The 17,661-nt window shown below is 40.5% G+C and overlaps 1 protein-coding gene across 3 annotated transcripts in view; it reads right to left on the bottom strand.

Moving 5' to 3' along the window:
* fmr1 (fragile X messenger ribonucleoprotein 1) overlaps nt 1–17,661 on the bottom strand; it is a 95,939-nt gene that overhangs the window by 9,177 nt on the left and 69,101 nt on the right. For 2 of the 3 annotated variants that reach the window (XM_063061154.1, XM_063061156.1), the window contains exons 9-14: nt 17,300–17,378; nt 17,103–17,212; nt 13,616–13,702; nt 6,927–7,122; nt 4,699–4,899; nt 3,941–4,020 (exon numbers count right to left, since the gene is read on the bottom strand). In XM_063061154.1, the coding sequence (XP_062917224.1) occupies nt 3,941–4,020; nt 4,699–4,899; nt 6,927–7,122; nt 13,616–13,702; nt 17,103–17,212; nt 17,300–17,378 (753 nt within the window). The remainder of the gene's footprint in view (nt 1–3,940; nt 4,021–4,698; nt 4,900–6,926; nt 7,123–13,615; nt 13,703–17,102; nt 17,213–17,299; nt 17,379–17,661) is intronic. The other variant, XM_063061157.1, reaches the window with a different exon arrangement.

Consider the following 17,661-nt stretch of genomic DNA (forward strand, 5'->3'; position numbering starts at 1 on the left):
GACCTCCAGTAGGATTGATCAAAGAATTTCCCTTCCATACTCTGCTCAATCACTTTTCTATTTTATAAATATTCTGATATCACATCATTTATTATTTCCTGTGATTTCCTCACTACCAATACTTATACATCAGCGGTTCCCTTTTCTTTCCCACTCTTAAAAAATACAGTCATATTTGCTATTCTTCAATCCACAGGAAACATACTACAATATACAGATTTGAGAAAATGATATAAAGTACACACTCTCTATTGACGGGTTTCCCAAAACACTGGAATGTTAATTATCAGGTCTTTGGAATCTATTATTCTTCAGTTCACAAACTTTTCAGGTTGCATTTCTTCACTAATATGTCCTAACAGAGGAAGTTAAACCCATTGCATCTATGCTTTCTCTGAATGCAATCCAATCAGTCCTACAGATTCACTTATTCCTCTGTAATCACTTCTCCTGCATGTCCATCAATTCCGCCTGAAAACTGCCTAGACTAGGGGAAACATACAGTGGCATGCAAATGTTTGGGCACCCTGGTCAGAATTTCTGTTACCGTGAATAGTTCTTTTTTAACTTCATCAGTCCACAGGACTTGTTTCCAAAATGCATCAGGCTTGTTTAGATGTTCCTTTGAACCTTTTGAATAGAACATTTTGGCCACAATGAGCAAAGGTATGTTTGGAGAAAAAAGGGTACAGAATTTCATGAAAAAAACGCCTCTCCAACTGTTAAGCACGAGGGTGGATCGATCATGCTTTGGGCTTGTGTTGCAGCCAGTGGTACGGGGAATATTTACTGGTAGAGGGAAGAATGAATTCAATTAGATACCAGCAAATTCTGGAAGCAAACATCACACCATCTGTAAAAAAGCCAAAGATGAAAAGAGGATGGCTTCTACAACAGGATAATGAACCTAATCACACCTCAAAGTCCACAATGAACCTCAAGCTGAAGGTTTTGCCATGGCCCTCACAGTCCCCTGACCTAAACATCATCGAAAATCTTTGAATAGACCTCAAAAGAGCAGTGCATGCAAGACGGCCCAAGAATCTCACAGAATTAGAAGCCTTTTGTAAGGAAGAATGGGCAAAAATCCCCCAAACAAGAATTGAAAGACTCTTAACTGGCTACAAAAGACGTTTACAAGCTGTGATACTTGCCAAAGGGGGTGTTACTAAGTACTGACCATGCAGGGTGCCCAAACATTTGCTTCGGGCCCTTTTCGTTTTTTACTTTGAAACTGTAAAAGATGGGGAAAAAAAAGTTTTCTTGCTTAAAATATTAAAGAAATGTGTCATCTCTAACTTAATGCCTTTTGGAAATCAGTTAATCTTTTACTTGCTTAGCTATTCACAGTAACAGAAATTTTGACCAGGGGTGCTCAAACTTTTGCATACCACTGTACTGCTCCCAATTAGGAAACTGGAGCATACATCCACAGAGCCACCTTGTAAACACACAGGTGACACTGGATGTCAGAATCAAGCTTAGGGACTTAGAAAATAGTCTATGCCTTTATTCCTTCTATGAAAATGCATCATCATACACTTCTCTAAACTATATTCACTTTGCCCAACCTCCCAATCTATCTATGTCCTTCTGCAGACTCGTGCTTCTTTAACACTATCTGCCCTTCCACCTATCTCTACTTTGGCCATAAAGCCATCAATTCTGCCATCCAAATCATTAACATATAACATGAAAAGAAGTAATCCCAACACTAACCCCTGCAAAGCAGCACTAGTCACCGGCAGTGGCCATTTTTCTTACTCATACAAGCTCTACATCACAATTATTTTTTTGGAAGTGAACAAATGATTTCCACCAGTGTCAAACTAAATTTATTATCGAAGTATATATATGTTACCAAAACTACCTTGAGATTAATTTTCTTGCAGGCATTTACAGGAAAATAAAATACAATACAATTTATGAAAAAACTATACATAAACAAAGACTGACAAACTACTAATGTACAAAAGACGTCAAATTGTGCAAATAAAAATAATAAAGAAAGGAAAAAGGATCAGCCATGATGAAAGAGTGGAGCAAACTCAATGGGCTAAATGGCCTAATATTGCTCCTATTTCTTATTCTCTCAATATAGTTGAAAACCACCAAACCTCCAGTGAGAATAATGGCGTCCAAGTGCTTGTGCAGTGTATAGGTCAACACACACAAAATGCTGGAGAAACTCAGCAGATCAGGAGGCCTCTAGAGCAAAGAATAAACAGTCGACATTTCAGGCTGAGACCCTACTAGTACTGGAAATGAAGGGGGAAGATAACAGAATAAAGTGGTTGTGGGAAAGGAAGGAGTACAACCAGAAGGTGGTAGGTGAAACTGAGTGGGTGGGGGAGGAGGGATGAAGTAAGAAGCTGGGAGGTGATAGGTAGAAAAGGTAAAAGACTGGAGAAGAAGAATCTGATTGGAGAGGAAAGTGGATCATGGGAGAAAGGGAAGGAGGGGCACTGGGGGAGGTGATAGGCAGGTGAGGAGAAGCAAGAGGCAAAGAGTGGGGAACTGAAGCACAGGAAGGAGGACAGATAGCTTGTTGTTTCTCCAACCTGAGAGTGCATTTATAACTTGTACAGGTTTCACGTACCACAGAAACATTCCAAAGTATCATGAATTTAAAGCTTTCTTACTTGCAGTCTTTCTCTAGCCAGATATTCATTTGATCTGATCTTCAATTTCTATTCTGGTAAGCAGGTAGATTGTGGGCACGTGGCCAAGTGGTTAAGGCACTGGACTAGCAACCTGAAGGTCGTGAGTTCGAGCCCCAGCCAAGGCAACGTGTTGTGTCCTTGAGCAAGGCACTTAATCACACATTGCTCTGCGACAACACTGGTGCCAAGCTATATGGGTCCTAATGCCCTTCCCTTGGACAACACTGGTGTCGTGGAGAGAGCAGACTTGCAGCATGGGCAACTGCTGGTCTTCCATACAACCTTGCCCAGGCCTGCGCCCTGGAGAGTGAAGACTAATGGATGCCTTTAAGCAGGTAGATGGACAATGCAGTAAGCTAACTATTCTTGCACAGCTGAGTGGTTCCACATTCTAAAATACAAACCGTCAACAGCACACAACTCAATTGTCTCTTTTACAACATCTTAAGATTTATATATAGGTCTTGTGACAATATACCTATATTTTCTGTAATAAAGATATATATCTTTGTCACTTTGATCTACAAAAATACCAAAATCTGGGATTTATTTAGAATTTCATAGATCAGTACAGCACAGGAACTGGCCCTTCGGCCCACAACATTGTGCCAAACCAAGTAAATTAGTAATCAAGTGACCAACTAAATTAATCCCTTATGCCTACACAATATCCAGATCCCTCTACTGCCCTCACGTCCATGTGCCCAACTAAAAGTATCACCACCTCAGGCAGTGCATTCCAGTCACCTACCACTTTGAAAAGAAAAATTTGTCCTTCACCTTTAAACTTGCCCTCCCCCCACCTTAAATGCATGCTTTCTGTTATTAGATACTGCAACCTTGGGGAAAAAAAGATATTGTCTGTGTACTCTATCTATGTCTCTCATAATTTTATAAGCTCTATCAAATCTTCCTGCAACTTCTGCGCTCCAGAGAAAACAACCCAAGTTTGTCCACACTCTTGTTATAGCACATCCTCTAATCCAGGCAGCATCCTGGTAAACCTCTACTGCACTGTTTCCACACACTTAATGTTCTTCCAATAATGGGGTGGCCAGAACTATATGCATTAACTCCAGATAAGAATTTTAATTAGTATTTACAAATGTTAATATAGCAAATCAGCTAAAGCGCAGCTTTTTCTTTGCATACAAAGACAGGCAATATGATAAACCTAGCTTCAATCCCATTTAATGGCTGAATACAATCTTCCTGAATGAGACCTCAGGGTAGACAAATCTTAGCAATGCAAACCAAAACCATAACCGAAAGGCTACCTCCAATGAGCTGTCTGTCGTCCCAGTCTTCGAGTCTCTTGACGAATTGCGTTTACGGATGTCTGCCCTCAAGAATTCATCTAAAACACCAAAAAAGCCGAAAAAAATTGAAGTCATCCTAGACTGGGACTGCAGACCAGTGCATGAATGCCTGAAAGAACACATGTACGAACACAGACACACATAATATTCAGTTCTCAACATATTACCATTATTCACCTGTACAAGCAAAATTACTATAACCTGTTCAATCTGTAGATTGTGACAGTATTAGTCAGCAATACAAACATGATTCATCTCTTCAGTTGTCAAAAAACAGCACTTATTAATCTATACACACGATAATACATATTGCAATCAGCACATAAAAATGCCAATGTAATATCCATGTAGTTTTAAATAATGTAAAATTACAAAACGACAAAACAGTACGCTTATTCAATTATTTATTTATTATTTACAGATACAGCATGAAGCAGGCCTTTCTGGCCTAATCAGCCGAACAGCCCAGCAACCCACCTATTTAACCCCAGCTAAGTTACAGGACAATTTACAATCAGCAATTAACGTACTAACTGGTATGTCTTTGGACTGTGGGAGAAACCCATATGCTCACAGCAGGAATGTACAAGCTTTCTTAGAGGGCACTGGAACTGAACTGCAAACCACAACACGCTCAGCTGTAACAGCATTGTTCTACAAAAAGCCTCTAAATCTTGGAGGCCAAAAAGGACAATGACATATGTGTAGCCATTTACCTGAAACCGCTGACAGATTTTTGTTACTTCCACGACCACGACCTCCCCCACGGCCACGCCCAGGATTGCCACGCCTGCGGCCATCCCCTCGACGTGAATAGGGCTCCCTTTCTTCATCTGTTGGTGCCAGTGACCAGTCACTTAGCTCATCTCTGTGCTCAGATTCTGTCTCAGAGGCATTAGAGGCTTCAGAGTTGTTACCTTAGCAATGAGAAGGGGAAAATATAAATCAGTCAATGGAATTTAAAAGGCGTATTACAGAAAACAAAATAAGCAATTGAAAAAGCAATACTCTATTTCTAAAATAGCATTTGATTCAGATCACTGCTCAGCTTTAAGTGCGACATCTCAACCTTATGAAACAAGTATAATGAGGCCACTAAGCATTGTTTAATGTACTTGTTGGCAGATCTTCCCACATTGCTCTAGCTTATGCTAAACGAATGTAACACTGTAAATCGTACATCAATATATATCCACATTTCAAAATTCCTCCCACCTATTTTTTTCCCCAAAAGAACTTGATTTCCATCACAACCTGCCAGCACAGAACATAGAAACTCACTGGAGTTTAGAAGAATGATAGGGAAACTCATTGAAACCTATTGTAAATTGAAAGGCTTGTCTGTTGCAGCAGTCCAGGAGAGGAGACAGCGGAGGCAGTGTAGCACGATGTTCATACTGGGTTGGCGGCTGGCCTCTCCTTTTGGTGCCGCATTCAAACAGTGGAAGACAAGCTAGATTGTGCCTGTGTGTCTGCGATCTGCTGAGAACTGCTTGTTCTTGCCGATAACACCAATTCACCATCAATTTACAGAACATGTCACTCAGGGACAGGCTATATTTTTTGTGTGACTGTATGTTTACTGCTATCTTATATGTGCTGTATGTGTCTTGTGCTGAGTATGAGTTTTGGTACTGTGTTGCATCGTGATCCTGGAGGAATGCTGTTTCCTTTCACGGGTATTCATATAGGATTGAATGATAATTAAACTTGAACTTGAACTGCAATTTTTCTCCATTTAGATAAAAGTCTACCTTTTGTTTCTTCTTTCCAAAGTGCAATACCCATTTCCCACATCAGGGTCCATTGCCAGACTTTCACCCTCTAACCCAACCTACCTATAAATTATGGCACAATCCAAATATCCTCATCACAATCTGCACTCCCATGTTTTTGTGTCAAAGACAAACTTTGATAACTAGCTCTACGCCCTTGCTCAAATTGGATTAACTTTATTTCTTACATCCTTCACATACATGAGTAAAAATCTTTACATTACATCTCTAACTGCAATTTATAGTAATTTGTATGTACTAAAGGACAGTCAACATGGCATAGAAATACAATTGTATCAGTGTAAATTAATCAGTCTGATGGCCTGGTGGAAGACGCTGTCCTGAAGCCTGTTGGTTCTGTTTTTAATGCTGCAGTACCGATTCCCAGATGGTAGCAGCTGGAACAGTTTGTGGTTGGGGTAATTCAGGTCCCCAGTGATCCTTTGGGCCCTTTTTACACACCTATGTCCTGAATAGTGGGAAGTTCACATCTACAGATGCGCTGGGCTGTCTGCACTATTCTTTGCAGAGTACTGTGACTGAGGGAGGTACAGTTCCCATACCAGGCAGTGATGCAGCTAGTCGGGATGCTCTCAATTGTGCCCCTATAGAAAGTTCTTACGATCTGGGGGCTCCACACCAAACTTCTTCAACCATCTGAGGTGAAGGAGGCACTGTTCTGCCTTTTTCACTAAACAGCCGGTATGTACAGGCCACGTGAGATCCTCTGATGTGTATGCCGAGGACCTTAAAGCTGTTCACCCTCTCAACACCAGATCCAATGATGTCAATAGGGATTAGCCTGTCTCCATTCCTCCTGTGTTTTTGCAACATTGAGGGAGATGTTGTTTTCTTGACACCATTGTGTCAGGGTGATGACTTCTTCTCTGTAGGCTGCCTTGTTATTAATTGAGATAAGGCCAATCAATGTAGTATCATCAGCAAAATTAATTAGCAGATTGGAGCTGTGGGTAGTAGTTCAAAATATTCAAGAGATATTACCATTTACCTAAGAATTTTTAAAAATTACTTCAAAAACTTCCAATCAACTTGTTAAAAATTGAAAAAGCAAATTCGATAGCAATAAATCTTAATTACAAATATTTCAACAGACTTGAAATAAAACCATTTTTCTCTGTAACTGGGTGTGGGTTAAGTTAAGAATATACCTGATGCATATCCTGGGCCTCGCCTTCCACGCCCTCGACTTCCATAAGGTCTGCCCCCGCGCAAGTAACTTGTGCTCTCATCAGCTGAATAGCCTCTTTCTTTATCAGAGCGGTTTGCAGGGGTCCTCAAACCTGCACCCATCTGCCGAAGTTGCTCATCTATTTGTAAACGTTCCATCCGGAGCTGGTCAACTTCCTGTGCACAAGAAGCACAGAGGCTTTCAAAATGGCTAGATTCGCCATAATATTTATAAAAGAGGATCTGCAGAAAGTTTGCAAACTTCCTTTACCTAAAATTTAATGCAACTAATAGTTAAAACAACTCCACCATGGACAGTCCCAACACTTCTGCAAAAGCAGGGTTAGGCATTGGGCTAGCAACCTTATACAGTAAAAAGCCAGAGCTACAGAAACATCCCTGGGAGAGGAAAAATCATTGCCTAGAACATAGAGACGGATGACACTAGGGTGGCCCTGGACAGAGGGCTGGTGAGCTGCTGTAGGCTGCCTATGCCCTAGTAGGAATGATGCACTAAGAAGAAAATTAATTAAAGTCATATGATTTTGTTTTGGTGAGTGGGGTATGAATTAAGGAGAAATACATCCATTTACACTCTGGTCAAATGCTAAGAATAGTACCATTCTCTGAAAACAGATCATTCATCCAATGCAGCTCCTTGTGTTGGGAACATTACAAATCCTATCCTAAAGACTGACACTCACGGAAACAGTCAAGATGACAGATACTGAAATTCCTTCAGATGATGTGCATGCAGCAAGCACCACAAAGGGCACCAGAAGCAATAAAAAAAAACTCTTTTGTCCTTTCATCTACCTGACCATGGTCGCTTGATTACATTTTTGACAACACCCTCAACATACCATCCAAACATTATAGATAAAAAGTACATCCAGTATTTTATTTCACCTTTCAGCATTCCTTTTGACATTTCTGTACTTATAGCTCCTACACAAATACAGTAGAATGCAAAAGTTTGGGCATCCCTGGCCAAAATTTCTGTTATTGTGAATAGCTAAGCGAGTAAAAGATAACCTGATTTCCAAAAGGCATAAAGTTAAAGATGACATATTTCTTTAATATTTTAAGAAAAAACTTTTTTATTTCCATCTTTTACAGTTTCAAAATAACAAAAAAGGAAACGGGCCCGAAGCAAAAGTTTGGGCACCCTGCACGGCAGTACAGGTCCATAATCCCTTATCCGAAATCCTTGGGGCCAGTTGCATTTCGGAATTCAGAATTTTTCAGAATTTCAGACCCCCCTCCCCCACCAAAAAACACGTATGCTCAAGTCTCTTATTTAACTTGTTTCAGTGTGGTGGACTTTAGGAGCCGGCGGCACACCAAACCTACGCACATCCTCCCGTATACTTTAAATCATCTCTAGATTACTAATAATACCTAATACAATGTAAATGCTATGTAAATGCTATGTAAATAGTTGTTATACTGTATTGTTTAGGAAATAATGACACGAAAAAAATTTATTTCCAACAATTTTTTGGATTTCAGAATTTCGGATAAAGGAATGTGCGCCTGTACTTAGTAACACCCCCTTTGGCAAGTATCACAGCTTGTAAACGCTTTTTGTAGCCAGCTAAGAGTCTTTCAATTCTTGTTTGGGGGATTTTCACCCATTCTTCCTTGCAAAAGGCTTCTAGTTCTGTGAGATTCTTGGGCCGTCTTGCATGCACTGCTCTTTTGAGGTCTATCCACAGATTCTCGATGATGTTTATGTCAGGGGACTGTGAGGGCCATGGCAAAACCTTCAGCTTGAGCCTGTTGAGGTAGTCCATTGTGGATTTTGAGGTGTGTTTAGGTTCATTATCCTGTTGTAGAAGCCATCCTCTTTTCACCTTCAGCTTTTTTACAGACAGTGTGATGTTTGCTTCCAGAATTTGCTGGTATTTAATTGAATTCATTCTTCCCTCTACCAGTAAATGTTCCCCGTGCCACTGGCTGCAACATAAGCCCAAAGCATGATCGATCCACCCCCATGCTTAACAGTTGGAGAGGTGTTCTTTTCACGAAATTCTGCACCTTTTTTCTCCAAACTGTTCTATTGTGGCCAAAAGGTTCTATTTTAACTTCATCAGTCCACAAGACTTGTTTCCAAAATGCATCAGGCTTGTTCAGATGTTCCTTTGAACCTTTTGAATAGAACTTTTTGAATAGAATTAGTAGAGGGAAGAATGAATTCAATTATTCAATTAAGGCGCAAGCTGAAGGTTTAGCCATGGCCCTCACAGTCCCCCGATCTAAACATCATCGAGAATCTGTGGATACACCTCAAAAGAGTAGTGCACGCAAGATGGCCCAAGATTCTCACAGAACTAGAAGCCTTTTGCAAGGAAAAATGGGCGAAAATCCCCCAAACAAGAATTGAAAGACTCTTAGCTGGCCACAAAAAGCGTTTACAAGCTGTGATACTTGCCAAAGGGGGTGTTACTAAGTACTGCCATGCAGGGTGCCCAAACTTTTGCTTTGGGCCCTTTTCCTTTTTTGTTATTTTGAAACTGTAAAAGATGGAAATAAAAAAGTAATCTTGCTTAACATATTAAAGGAATGTGTCATCTTTAACTTTATGCCTTTTGGAAATCCGGTCATCTTTTACTCGCTTAGTTATTTACAGTAACAGAAATTTTGACCGGGGTGCCCAAACCTTTGCATGCCACTGTATATAAATCAAAGAAAGAGTATGCCATTTTGCCTCATCACTTCAACAAGTTCTTAGTTGATCTTCTGTCTCAAATACCTCTTTTGTGCACCATTCCCCAAATCTCTTGATTTCTTTTGTACTGAGAAATTTATCGACCTCAGGTTTGAGCCCCCAAAGCCCTTTGGGGCAAAGAATCCCAAGGATTCCTCTGGACTTCGGTTAACTACATTAAAACCTGGTTGGTAATTTAGTTCCAAGCCTTTTTGTCCTCCTCTCCTCACTCACCCATCACACACACTGCAATTTCTCTGCACTTGAAAACTTGACTTGTCTACATTAATTCCCAAATCTGATAAAATGAAATCAATCAGAAACATTTACTGAATCTCTCTCTGCAGATACTCCCCGGTTTGTGAATATTCCGAGCTTTTTCCATGTTTATGTCATTAGGAGAAACATTTGTAATACACACACATTATATTGTCACTGATGCTTTTCTTTTCAAGCAAAAGCTAATTGCAAAAAAAGTTCTAATTTAAGGCAATTCAGTTTAGTAGATGAGGGAAAAAATCAGTAACACATGGCAGATGAGTCATTGACGATGAAACTGCCATGTAAGAATACATATTCCACCATCCAACCATTGGCCAAAATCTTTTACTACTACACCACTGTTGCATAGAAGTTTTATATTTTACACAAGTTTGTAATTTTGCATCATTCTAATGTCACTCTCTGGTTGTAGATTACAAACAGGGCTAAAAGTAAAGAAAATCAGGAACAACAGCATATTTCTCACACCTCAGGCAGCACAAAGTTTATTATAAAAAATTGTAAGATACTTTAGCAAGATTTTTTTAAAAATCACAAAATTAGAATTGGTACAACACAGAAGGGCAGGGATGTTGAAAATTGTTGAAATTACAGGGGCCCTGGCAGATACATTTAAAATGTCGGTGTCTACGGGTGAGGTGCCGGAGGATTGGAGAATGGCTCATGTTGTCCTGTTGTTTAAAAAAGGATCGAAAAGTAATCTGGGAAATTATAGGCCGGTAAGTTTGACGTCGGTGGTGGGTAAATTATTGGAGAGAGTACTAAGAGACAGAATCTACAAGCATTTGGATAGACAGGGACTTATTAGGGAGAGTCAACATGGCTTTGTGCATGGTAAGTCATGTTTGACCAATCTATTGGGAGTTTTTCAAGGAGGTTACCAGGAAAGTGGATGAAGGGAAGGCAGTGGATGTTGTCTACATTGACTTCAGTAAGGCCTTTGACAAGGTCCCGCATGGGAGGTTAGTTAGGAAAATTCAGTCACTAGATATACATGGAGAGGTGGTAAATTGGATTAGACATTGGCTCAATGGAAGAAGCCAAAGAGTGGTAGTAGAGAATTGACTCTCAGAGTGGAGGCCTGTGACTAGTGGTGTGCCACAGGGATCAGTGCTGGGTCCATTGTTATTGGTCATCTATATCAATGATCTGGATGATAATGTGGTAAATTGGATCAGCAAACTTGCTGATGATACAAAGACTGGAGGTGTAGTGGACAGTGAGGAAGGTTTTCAAAGCTCGCAGAGGGACTTGGACCAGCTGGAAAAATGGGTTGAAAAATGGCAGATGGAGTTTAATACAGACAAGTGCGAGGTATTGCACTTTGGAAGGACAAACCAAGGTAGAACATATGGGGTAAATGGTAAGGCACTAAGGAGTACATTAGAACAGAGGGATCTGGGAATACAGGTACAAAATTCTCTAAAAGTGGCGTCACAGGTAGATAAGGTCGTAAAGAGAGCTTTTGGTACATTGGCCTTTATTATTCAAAGTATTGAGTACAAGAGCTAGAATGTTATGATGAGGTTGTATAAGGCATTGGTGAGACCGAATCTCGAGTATTATGTTCAGTTTTGGTCACCAAATTACAGGAGGGATATTAATAAGGTTGAAAGAGTGCAGAGAAGGTTTACAAGGATGTTGCCGGGACTTGAGAAACTCAGTTACAGAGAAAGGTTGAATAGGTTAGGACTTTACTCCCTGGAGCGTAGAAGAATGAGGGGAGATTTGATAGAGGTATATAACATTATGATGGGTATAGATAGCGTGAATGCAAGCAGGCTTTTTCCACTGAGGCAAGGGGAGAAAAAAACCAGAGGACATGGGTTAAGGGTGAGGGGGGGGGAAAGTTTAAAGGGAATATTAGGGAGGGCTTCTTCACACAGAGAGTGGTGGGAGTGTGTAATGAGCTGCCAGACGAGGTGGTAAATGCGGTCTTTTTTAACATTTAAGAATAAATTGGACAGATACATGGATGGGAGGTGTATGGAGGGATATGGTCCGTATGCAGGTCAGTGGGACTAGGCAGAAAATGATTTGGCACAGCCAAGAAGGGCCAAAAGGCCCGTTTCTGTGCTGTAGTTTTTTCTATGGTTTCCATGGACCTCACACATCAGTAGTGAGAGGACAGTAAGTAGTAAGACACTAGAAGGTTGGCTTTGGGGTGGGGGTGGGCTTAATGGATGCAATACTGAGGTTTTAATGCTGAAGTGCTCACACCACACTTGGAGTATTGTGAGCAGTTTTGGGCCCATTATTGAAGAAAGCATGTGCGGGCATTGGACAGGATCCAGAGGAGGTTCACGAGAATGATTCCAGGAATGAAAGAGATAACATATGAGGAGCGTTTGACAGCTATAGCCTGTACCTACTGGAATTTAGAAGAATGAGGGGATTTATCATTGAAACCTAGTGAACACTGACAGGCCTAGAACGTAAAAGTTTGAAGGGAGGGCCGACTGGTGGCGCAATGACATCGGCGCCGGACCCAGGAGCGGAGGTTCCCCAGTTCGAAACTAGTCGGGTCCGCTCCCGAGTACGCCCTCCATGCGTGCCGGGTTGAGTGTCAAGATCGCAAGTTGACCTCGTAAAATAAAGGGAAAAATACTCTGAAAATGTCTGTGTGAGGAGTAGCGCATCACACAGTCTCTCTCTCGATCCACCCCTTGTAAAAGCCACGAAAAAGACACCATCACGGACGGATGAACGCATACTCACAGATGTACACGCACGCACATGCAGAGACTCACATGCACACAGGCACACGCCAAAAAAAAAAATTGAAGGGAGATTTAATAGAGGTATACAAAATTATGAGGGGTATAGATAGGGTAAGTGCAAATAGGCTTTTTCCCCCACAGTGGTTGGGTGAGACAAAAACAGCAGGTTATGGGTTCAGGGTAAAAGGTGAAATGTTTAAGGGGAACATGACGGGTATCTTCTTTACTTAGAGGGTGCCGAGAGTGTGGAATGAACTGCCAGCACAAGTGGTGGAGGCAGGATAGATTTCAATATTTAAGAGTAACTTGGATGAGTACATGGATGGGAGGGGTATGGAGGGCTAAGATCTGGGTGCAAGTTCATGGGCTTAGGCAGATTAATGGTTTGGCATTGACTAGGTGGGCTGAAAGGCCTGTTTCTGTCCTATGGTGTTCTATGACTCTATGATCCTCTGCCAAATTTCTGAATGGATAATGAACCCATGAACACCCCACTATTTTTACTCTTTTTTTGGGAAGGCTTATTTAGTTTTTAAATATATATTTCTCATTGTAATTTATGGTATATTTTATGTGTTGCACTGTACTGCTGCCGTAAAAAACAAATTTCATGACAAATTTCTGTGAGAATAAATCTGATTCTAATTTTGTAAATGCCGCCTCCGCTAGCGGCGACCACAACCTGCAAGACTGAATGGCAAGCAAATTCAACTCTAACATATGCATACCAGGATTAACAGAGAAAAAGGTACAAAAGTCCTCGAGCAAAGTCCTGGAATGAAACCTAGCTGTCTAGGGAAAGGAGCTGTTCACATTTCAGGACATTATAATCATGAAAGCCCATTCTCCATTAAGAATCAATACCCGAAATAGAAAAGCCATTAGACACAAAGTAGTTACAAGGAAATTAAAATAACTAACAGCTAACTAGTATAACAAGAGGAAGTTCAGCTCTTACCTTTAAGTAATTTAGATGGTAGTCTAATAGAACACGAGCATTGCTTATGCTTTCCTTTGTTCCAACAAACACAAAAGGAACCATGCCCTGTAAATGATCATTGAAATATTAACACCCTTAATATAAACAATCTCACAAATTAAAACTTTTTCATTGGCACAACTCAGTTTGTAACATTTCAATATACTACCCTATTAATACTTGGTTTATATTTTGTAAGATCAAATATAAATTGTATTCAAGAAGCCAAGAGTCCATAGAGAACAAGGGTTAACATATTGGCAACATCTGAACACAATGGTGAATCTGGTGAGCCAGGAAATTAACTTCCTTATCTTATGAAATTTCTGGAGATTTAGTCAGAATCATCAAGTTCTGCAGAATTCTATCCTGTTCCACCAAACATGCATCAACCTTTGTCCTCAGGAAGTCTAGCAGTGGGCTATTTTGGTAGTAGCCCTTGAGCATTCCATTCTATTTTTAGAATAGATGGATAGTTTGGAAGAACTTTTATTTTAAAAGGTCAAGACTGATCCATAGAACTAAGGTCTATTGTTAAAACTGAGACATTTTCATCCTTTGCAGTCAATGGAAAGAAAACTCTAAGTTCACCTTAAGATGTTGATAAAGTCATTTATGCAAAGTTATGGCTAATACCACTCATCATCATCGTGGGCGATCATGATCTATGACCAAGATTGGTCTTAGCAAATTCTACAGAACTGGTTTGCCATTGCCTTCTTCTGGACAGTGTCTTACAATATGGATGACCCCATCCATCATGAATACTCTTCAGAGTTTGTCTGCATAGCATCAGTGGTCACATAACCAAGACCTGTGATATCCACCACCTGCTCCCAAAGCTTCCTGTGACCCTGACTGGGAGGTGGGGAGGTGTGTACTAAGCAGGTGCTACACCTTACCCAAGGGTGACCTACAAGTTTGTGAAAGGTAGGAACACCTTACACCCTCTTTGGTAGAGATGCATCTCCACCCACCGCCATCCATAGAATTAAATAGTTTTGACTGAAGCTGAAATTGAAGATGTAAAAATTCTTCAGTTGGGCAAATAATTTGAAATGGACAATAAAAGAGATGCCGAAATCCTGAAAAATGGATTAAAAAAATAAGAGAATTATAGGATTGGGGAGATAACAAAAACTAAAAGAGTGGAGCTATGAAGGTGTTTGTAAACAACACTGAAATAGGTGTTTTTTTCCAACTAGAACTCAATGCATGTTAGCAAGCACAAGGATCATGGGCAAACCTGATGAGTTTGGCCATTATTAAAAGGAAGTTGCAGTACAGGAGTGGGAAGCCTTGAAAGAACTGTTCAGGGTATTGGTGAGACCGTACCCAAGTACTGTGTACAGTTTTGGTCTCTTTCTTAAGAGATATATATTTCCATTAGAGACAGTTCAAAGAAGATTCACTAAGTTGATTCCTACAATTGACTGGCTACCTTGAGGACATAGTGAGTCTACACTTACTGGAGCTGGAAGAATGAGAAGCATGGGTTCTGAAGGGGTTGACAGGAAAGATGCTGATAGGATGTTTCCCCTCATGGGAACACAGAACCTTTGGACAGTTTCACAATAAGGGGTTATCTACTTGAAAGAGGAGGAGGGGTTGTGAATCTTTGAAATGAACTACTCCAGAAAGCTGTGGAAGATGAATCGTAGGGCAGTTGAAGGTGAAAGTGAACTTGCAGTAAAGTGGAGCAAATCAAAGCAAAGTAAAGTGGAGTAATCAAAGATTAGATGAGTTAAGATCTATCACAATGATGAAGCAGTTTTGAAGGACCAGTTTTTCTTTCCTCCTTCTTTTGGTCTTTTCAAATGTACAAATGAGTTTTGAAAAACGCTGCAGGAATTGTAAATCTGAAACATCAGAAAATGTTGACGATAGCAAAAATAGCTAACATTTCAGGAGTGTGATTATTTATCACAACGAGAAGAAATTTCTGGATGAACTTTGCATACAAGTGTCCTGCTGAAGGGTCTCGGTCCAAAACGTCAACTGTACTCTTTAGCATATATGCTGTCTGGCCTGCTGAGTTCCTTCAGCATTTTGCATGTTGTTTGCATATAAGAATTCAATCAGGAAGGTATAGAAACACCAATGCCCTTGAATGGAAAAGCCTACAAAAATGTAGTGCATATGGCCCAGTCCATCACAGGTAAAACCCTTCCCATCACTGAGCATATCTACAAGGAGCCATATATCGCAGGAAAGCAACATCTATCAAGATCATGCTCTCTTCTCATTGCTGCTACCAGGAAGGTGGTACAGGAGCCTCATTACCCACACCACCAGGTGCAGAAACAGTTATTATCCTTCAACCATTCCCTCTCGAACCAGAGGGAATAACATCACTCGACTTCACTCTCACCATCAATGAACTGTTCTCATTAACTATGGAGTCACTTTCCTGCACTCTTCATCTCATGTTCTTCATATGTATTTATTATATATTTATTATTGTTATTTCTTTCTTTCCTTTTGTATTTGCAGTTAGTTGTCCACCCCATTAGTTGCGGTCTTTCATCGATTCAATTGTATTTCTTATATATACTGTGAATGCCTGCACAAATATAAATCTCAAAGTTGCATATGGTGACATGCAAGTACTTTGCTTTTAACTTAGAAAAGTGAAGTCAGAAGAGGAAAAAAAAAGATTGCAAAATGAGACTTCCAGCAAAGGTGAACAAAGGCAGATAGGCAATAAGGAAAAGCGTATTCTTGGTAAAGACACGGGTGTGAGTGAAGCTTCTCTCAGGGCCAAATACAACCCCAAGATTGGAAACAGTGATGGCTACCTGCTTCAACAATCTTTATTCGATAGTAGGCAAAAAGTGTTAACAAAACTTGTTAATCACAAGGAGTGGAGTGTGGGGCTTAGATTACTTCATGGGATTTAGCAGGAAATAATGTTGGGGTTGACTCATTTAGGAGAAGGAAAACTCTGATCACAAACCTCTGCTGTCTTGCAGCTATACCCACTCACAGAGAAGGCTTCAGGAGAAAAGCCAGACGAAAAATCTAGAGCGCGAGCTCCTAAGGTGATCCTACACTGAATTCAACAATGACTGACAACTTCTGCAACGTGTTGGTGCCAAATTGTATCGGTCTCTGCTGTTCCTTTGGATTCATCAGCTGTGTGGAGAGGGGAAGCCTGCTGAAATGACAACAGCTTACTTTCCATACTGTACTGCCCTGGGTTGCAGACATAGCTAGGACACAACATCCATGGTTGATCCCATCCAATGGAGGTCCCATGTTACGAGTTGAGGGACAAAAGTGGTAAAACATTTGGCACAGAGCAATGGGAAGTATGGAGGACAAGGGGATGGGGAAAATATACCTGCTGTCTAGTTGCTAGAAGTCACAAGTACAGGATGATGTATTTGAAATAGTGTCACTTACATACTTCTGTTACATTTTTTGCAAAAACAAGCTGCAGCATCACTACGCATTGAGCACATACCTCTTCCCTCGGAATCTTCTTATCGCCATCTCCTTCAATTCTCACTCGGACAACTCCGGATTTGTCCACAATTTCTTGTATGAGTTTTCCATTTTTGCCTATTACTTTTCCTAGACAAAAAATGTATCGATATTGATAGCAATCAAACTCAGATGTAACAAGCTTAATAAACTACAAGTTGTAAATGACAGACTCACCTACAAGGTTCCTTGGAACTTGCACGGAATCTTCTGTAAACTCGAGATAATTCCTGGCCTGCTTGACTGCCTCCTGGTCCTATAAATCAGATTGATATTAAAGGAAGAATGTCGCCTAGAGAGAACATTAATTTCAACTAAATTAATGATATTGTTACCATTTCTGTATAAAGTTAAGCTGCAATTCTACTTGATTTGGATTTACTTGGCATTTTTCTTCCTTCTCTACTGAAAGATTCTTAAAATGATCACACCATGGATGGCAGCCTGTGGAGAACATGCCTGGTCTCTGTGAGAGACCGTAAGACATAGGATCAGAACTAGGCCATTTGGCCCACTGAATCTCCTTTGCCATTCAATCA

The sequence above is a fragment of the Mobula hypostoma genome, chromosome 10 (genome assembly GCF_963921235.1).
Source record: "Mobula hypostoma chromosome 10, sMobHyp1.1, whole genome shotgun sequence".
Classification (NCBI taxonomy): Eukaryota; Metazoa; Chordata; class Chondrichthyes; order Myliobatiformes; family Myliobatidae; genus Mobula; species Mobula hypostoma.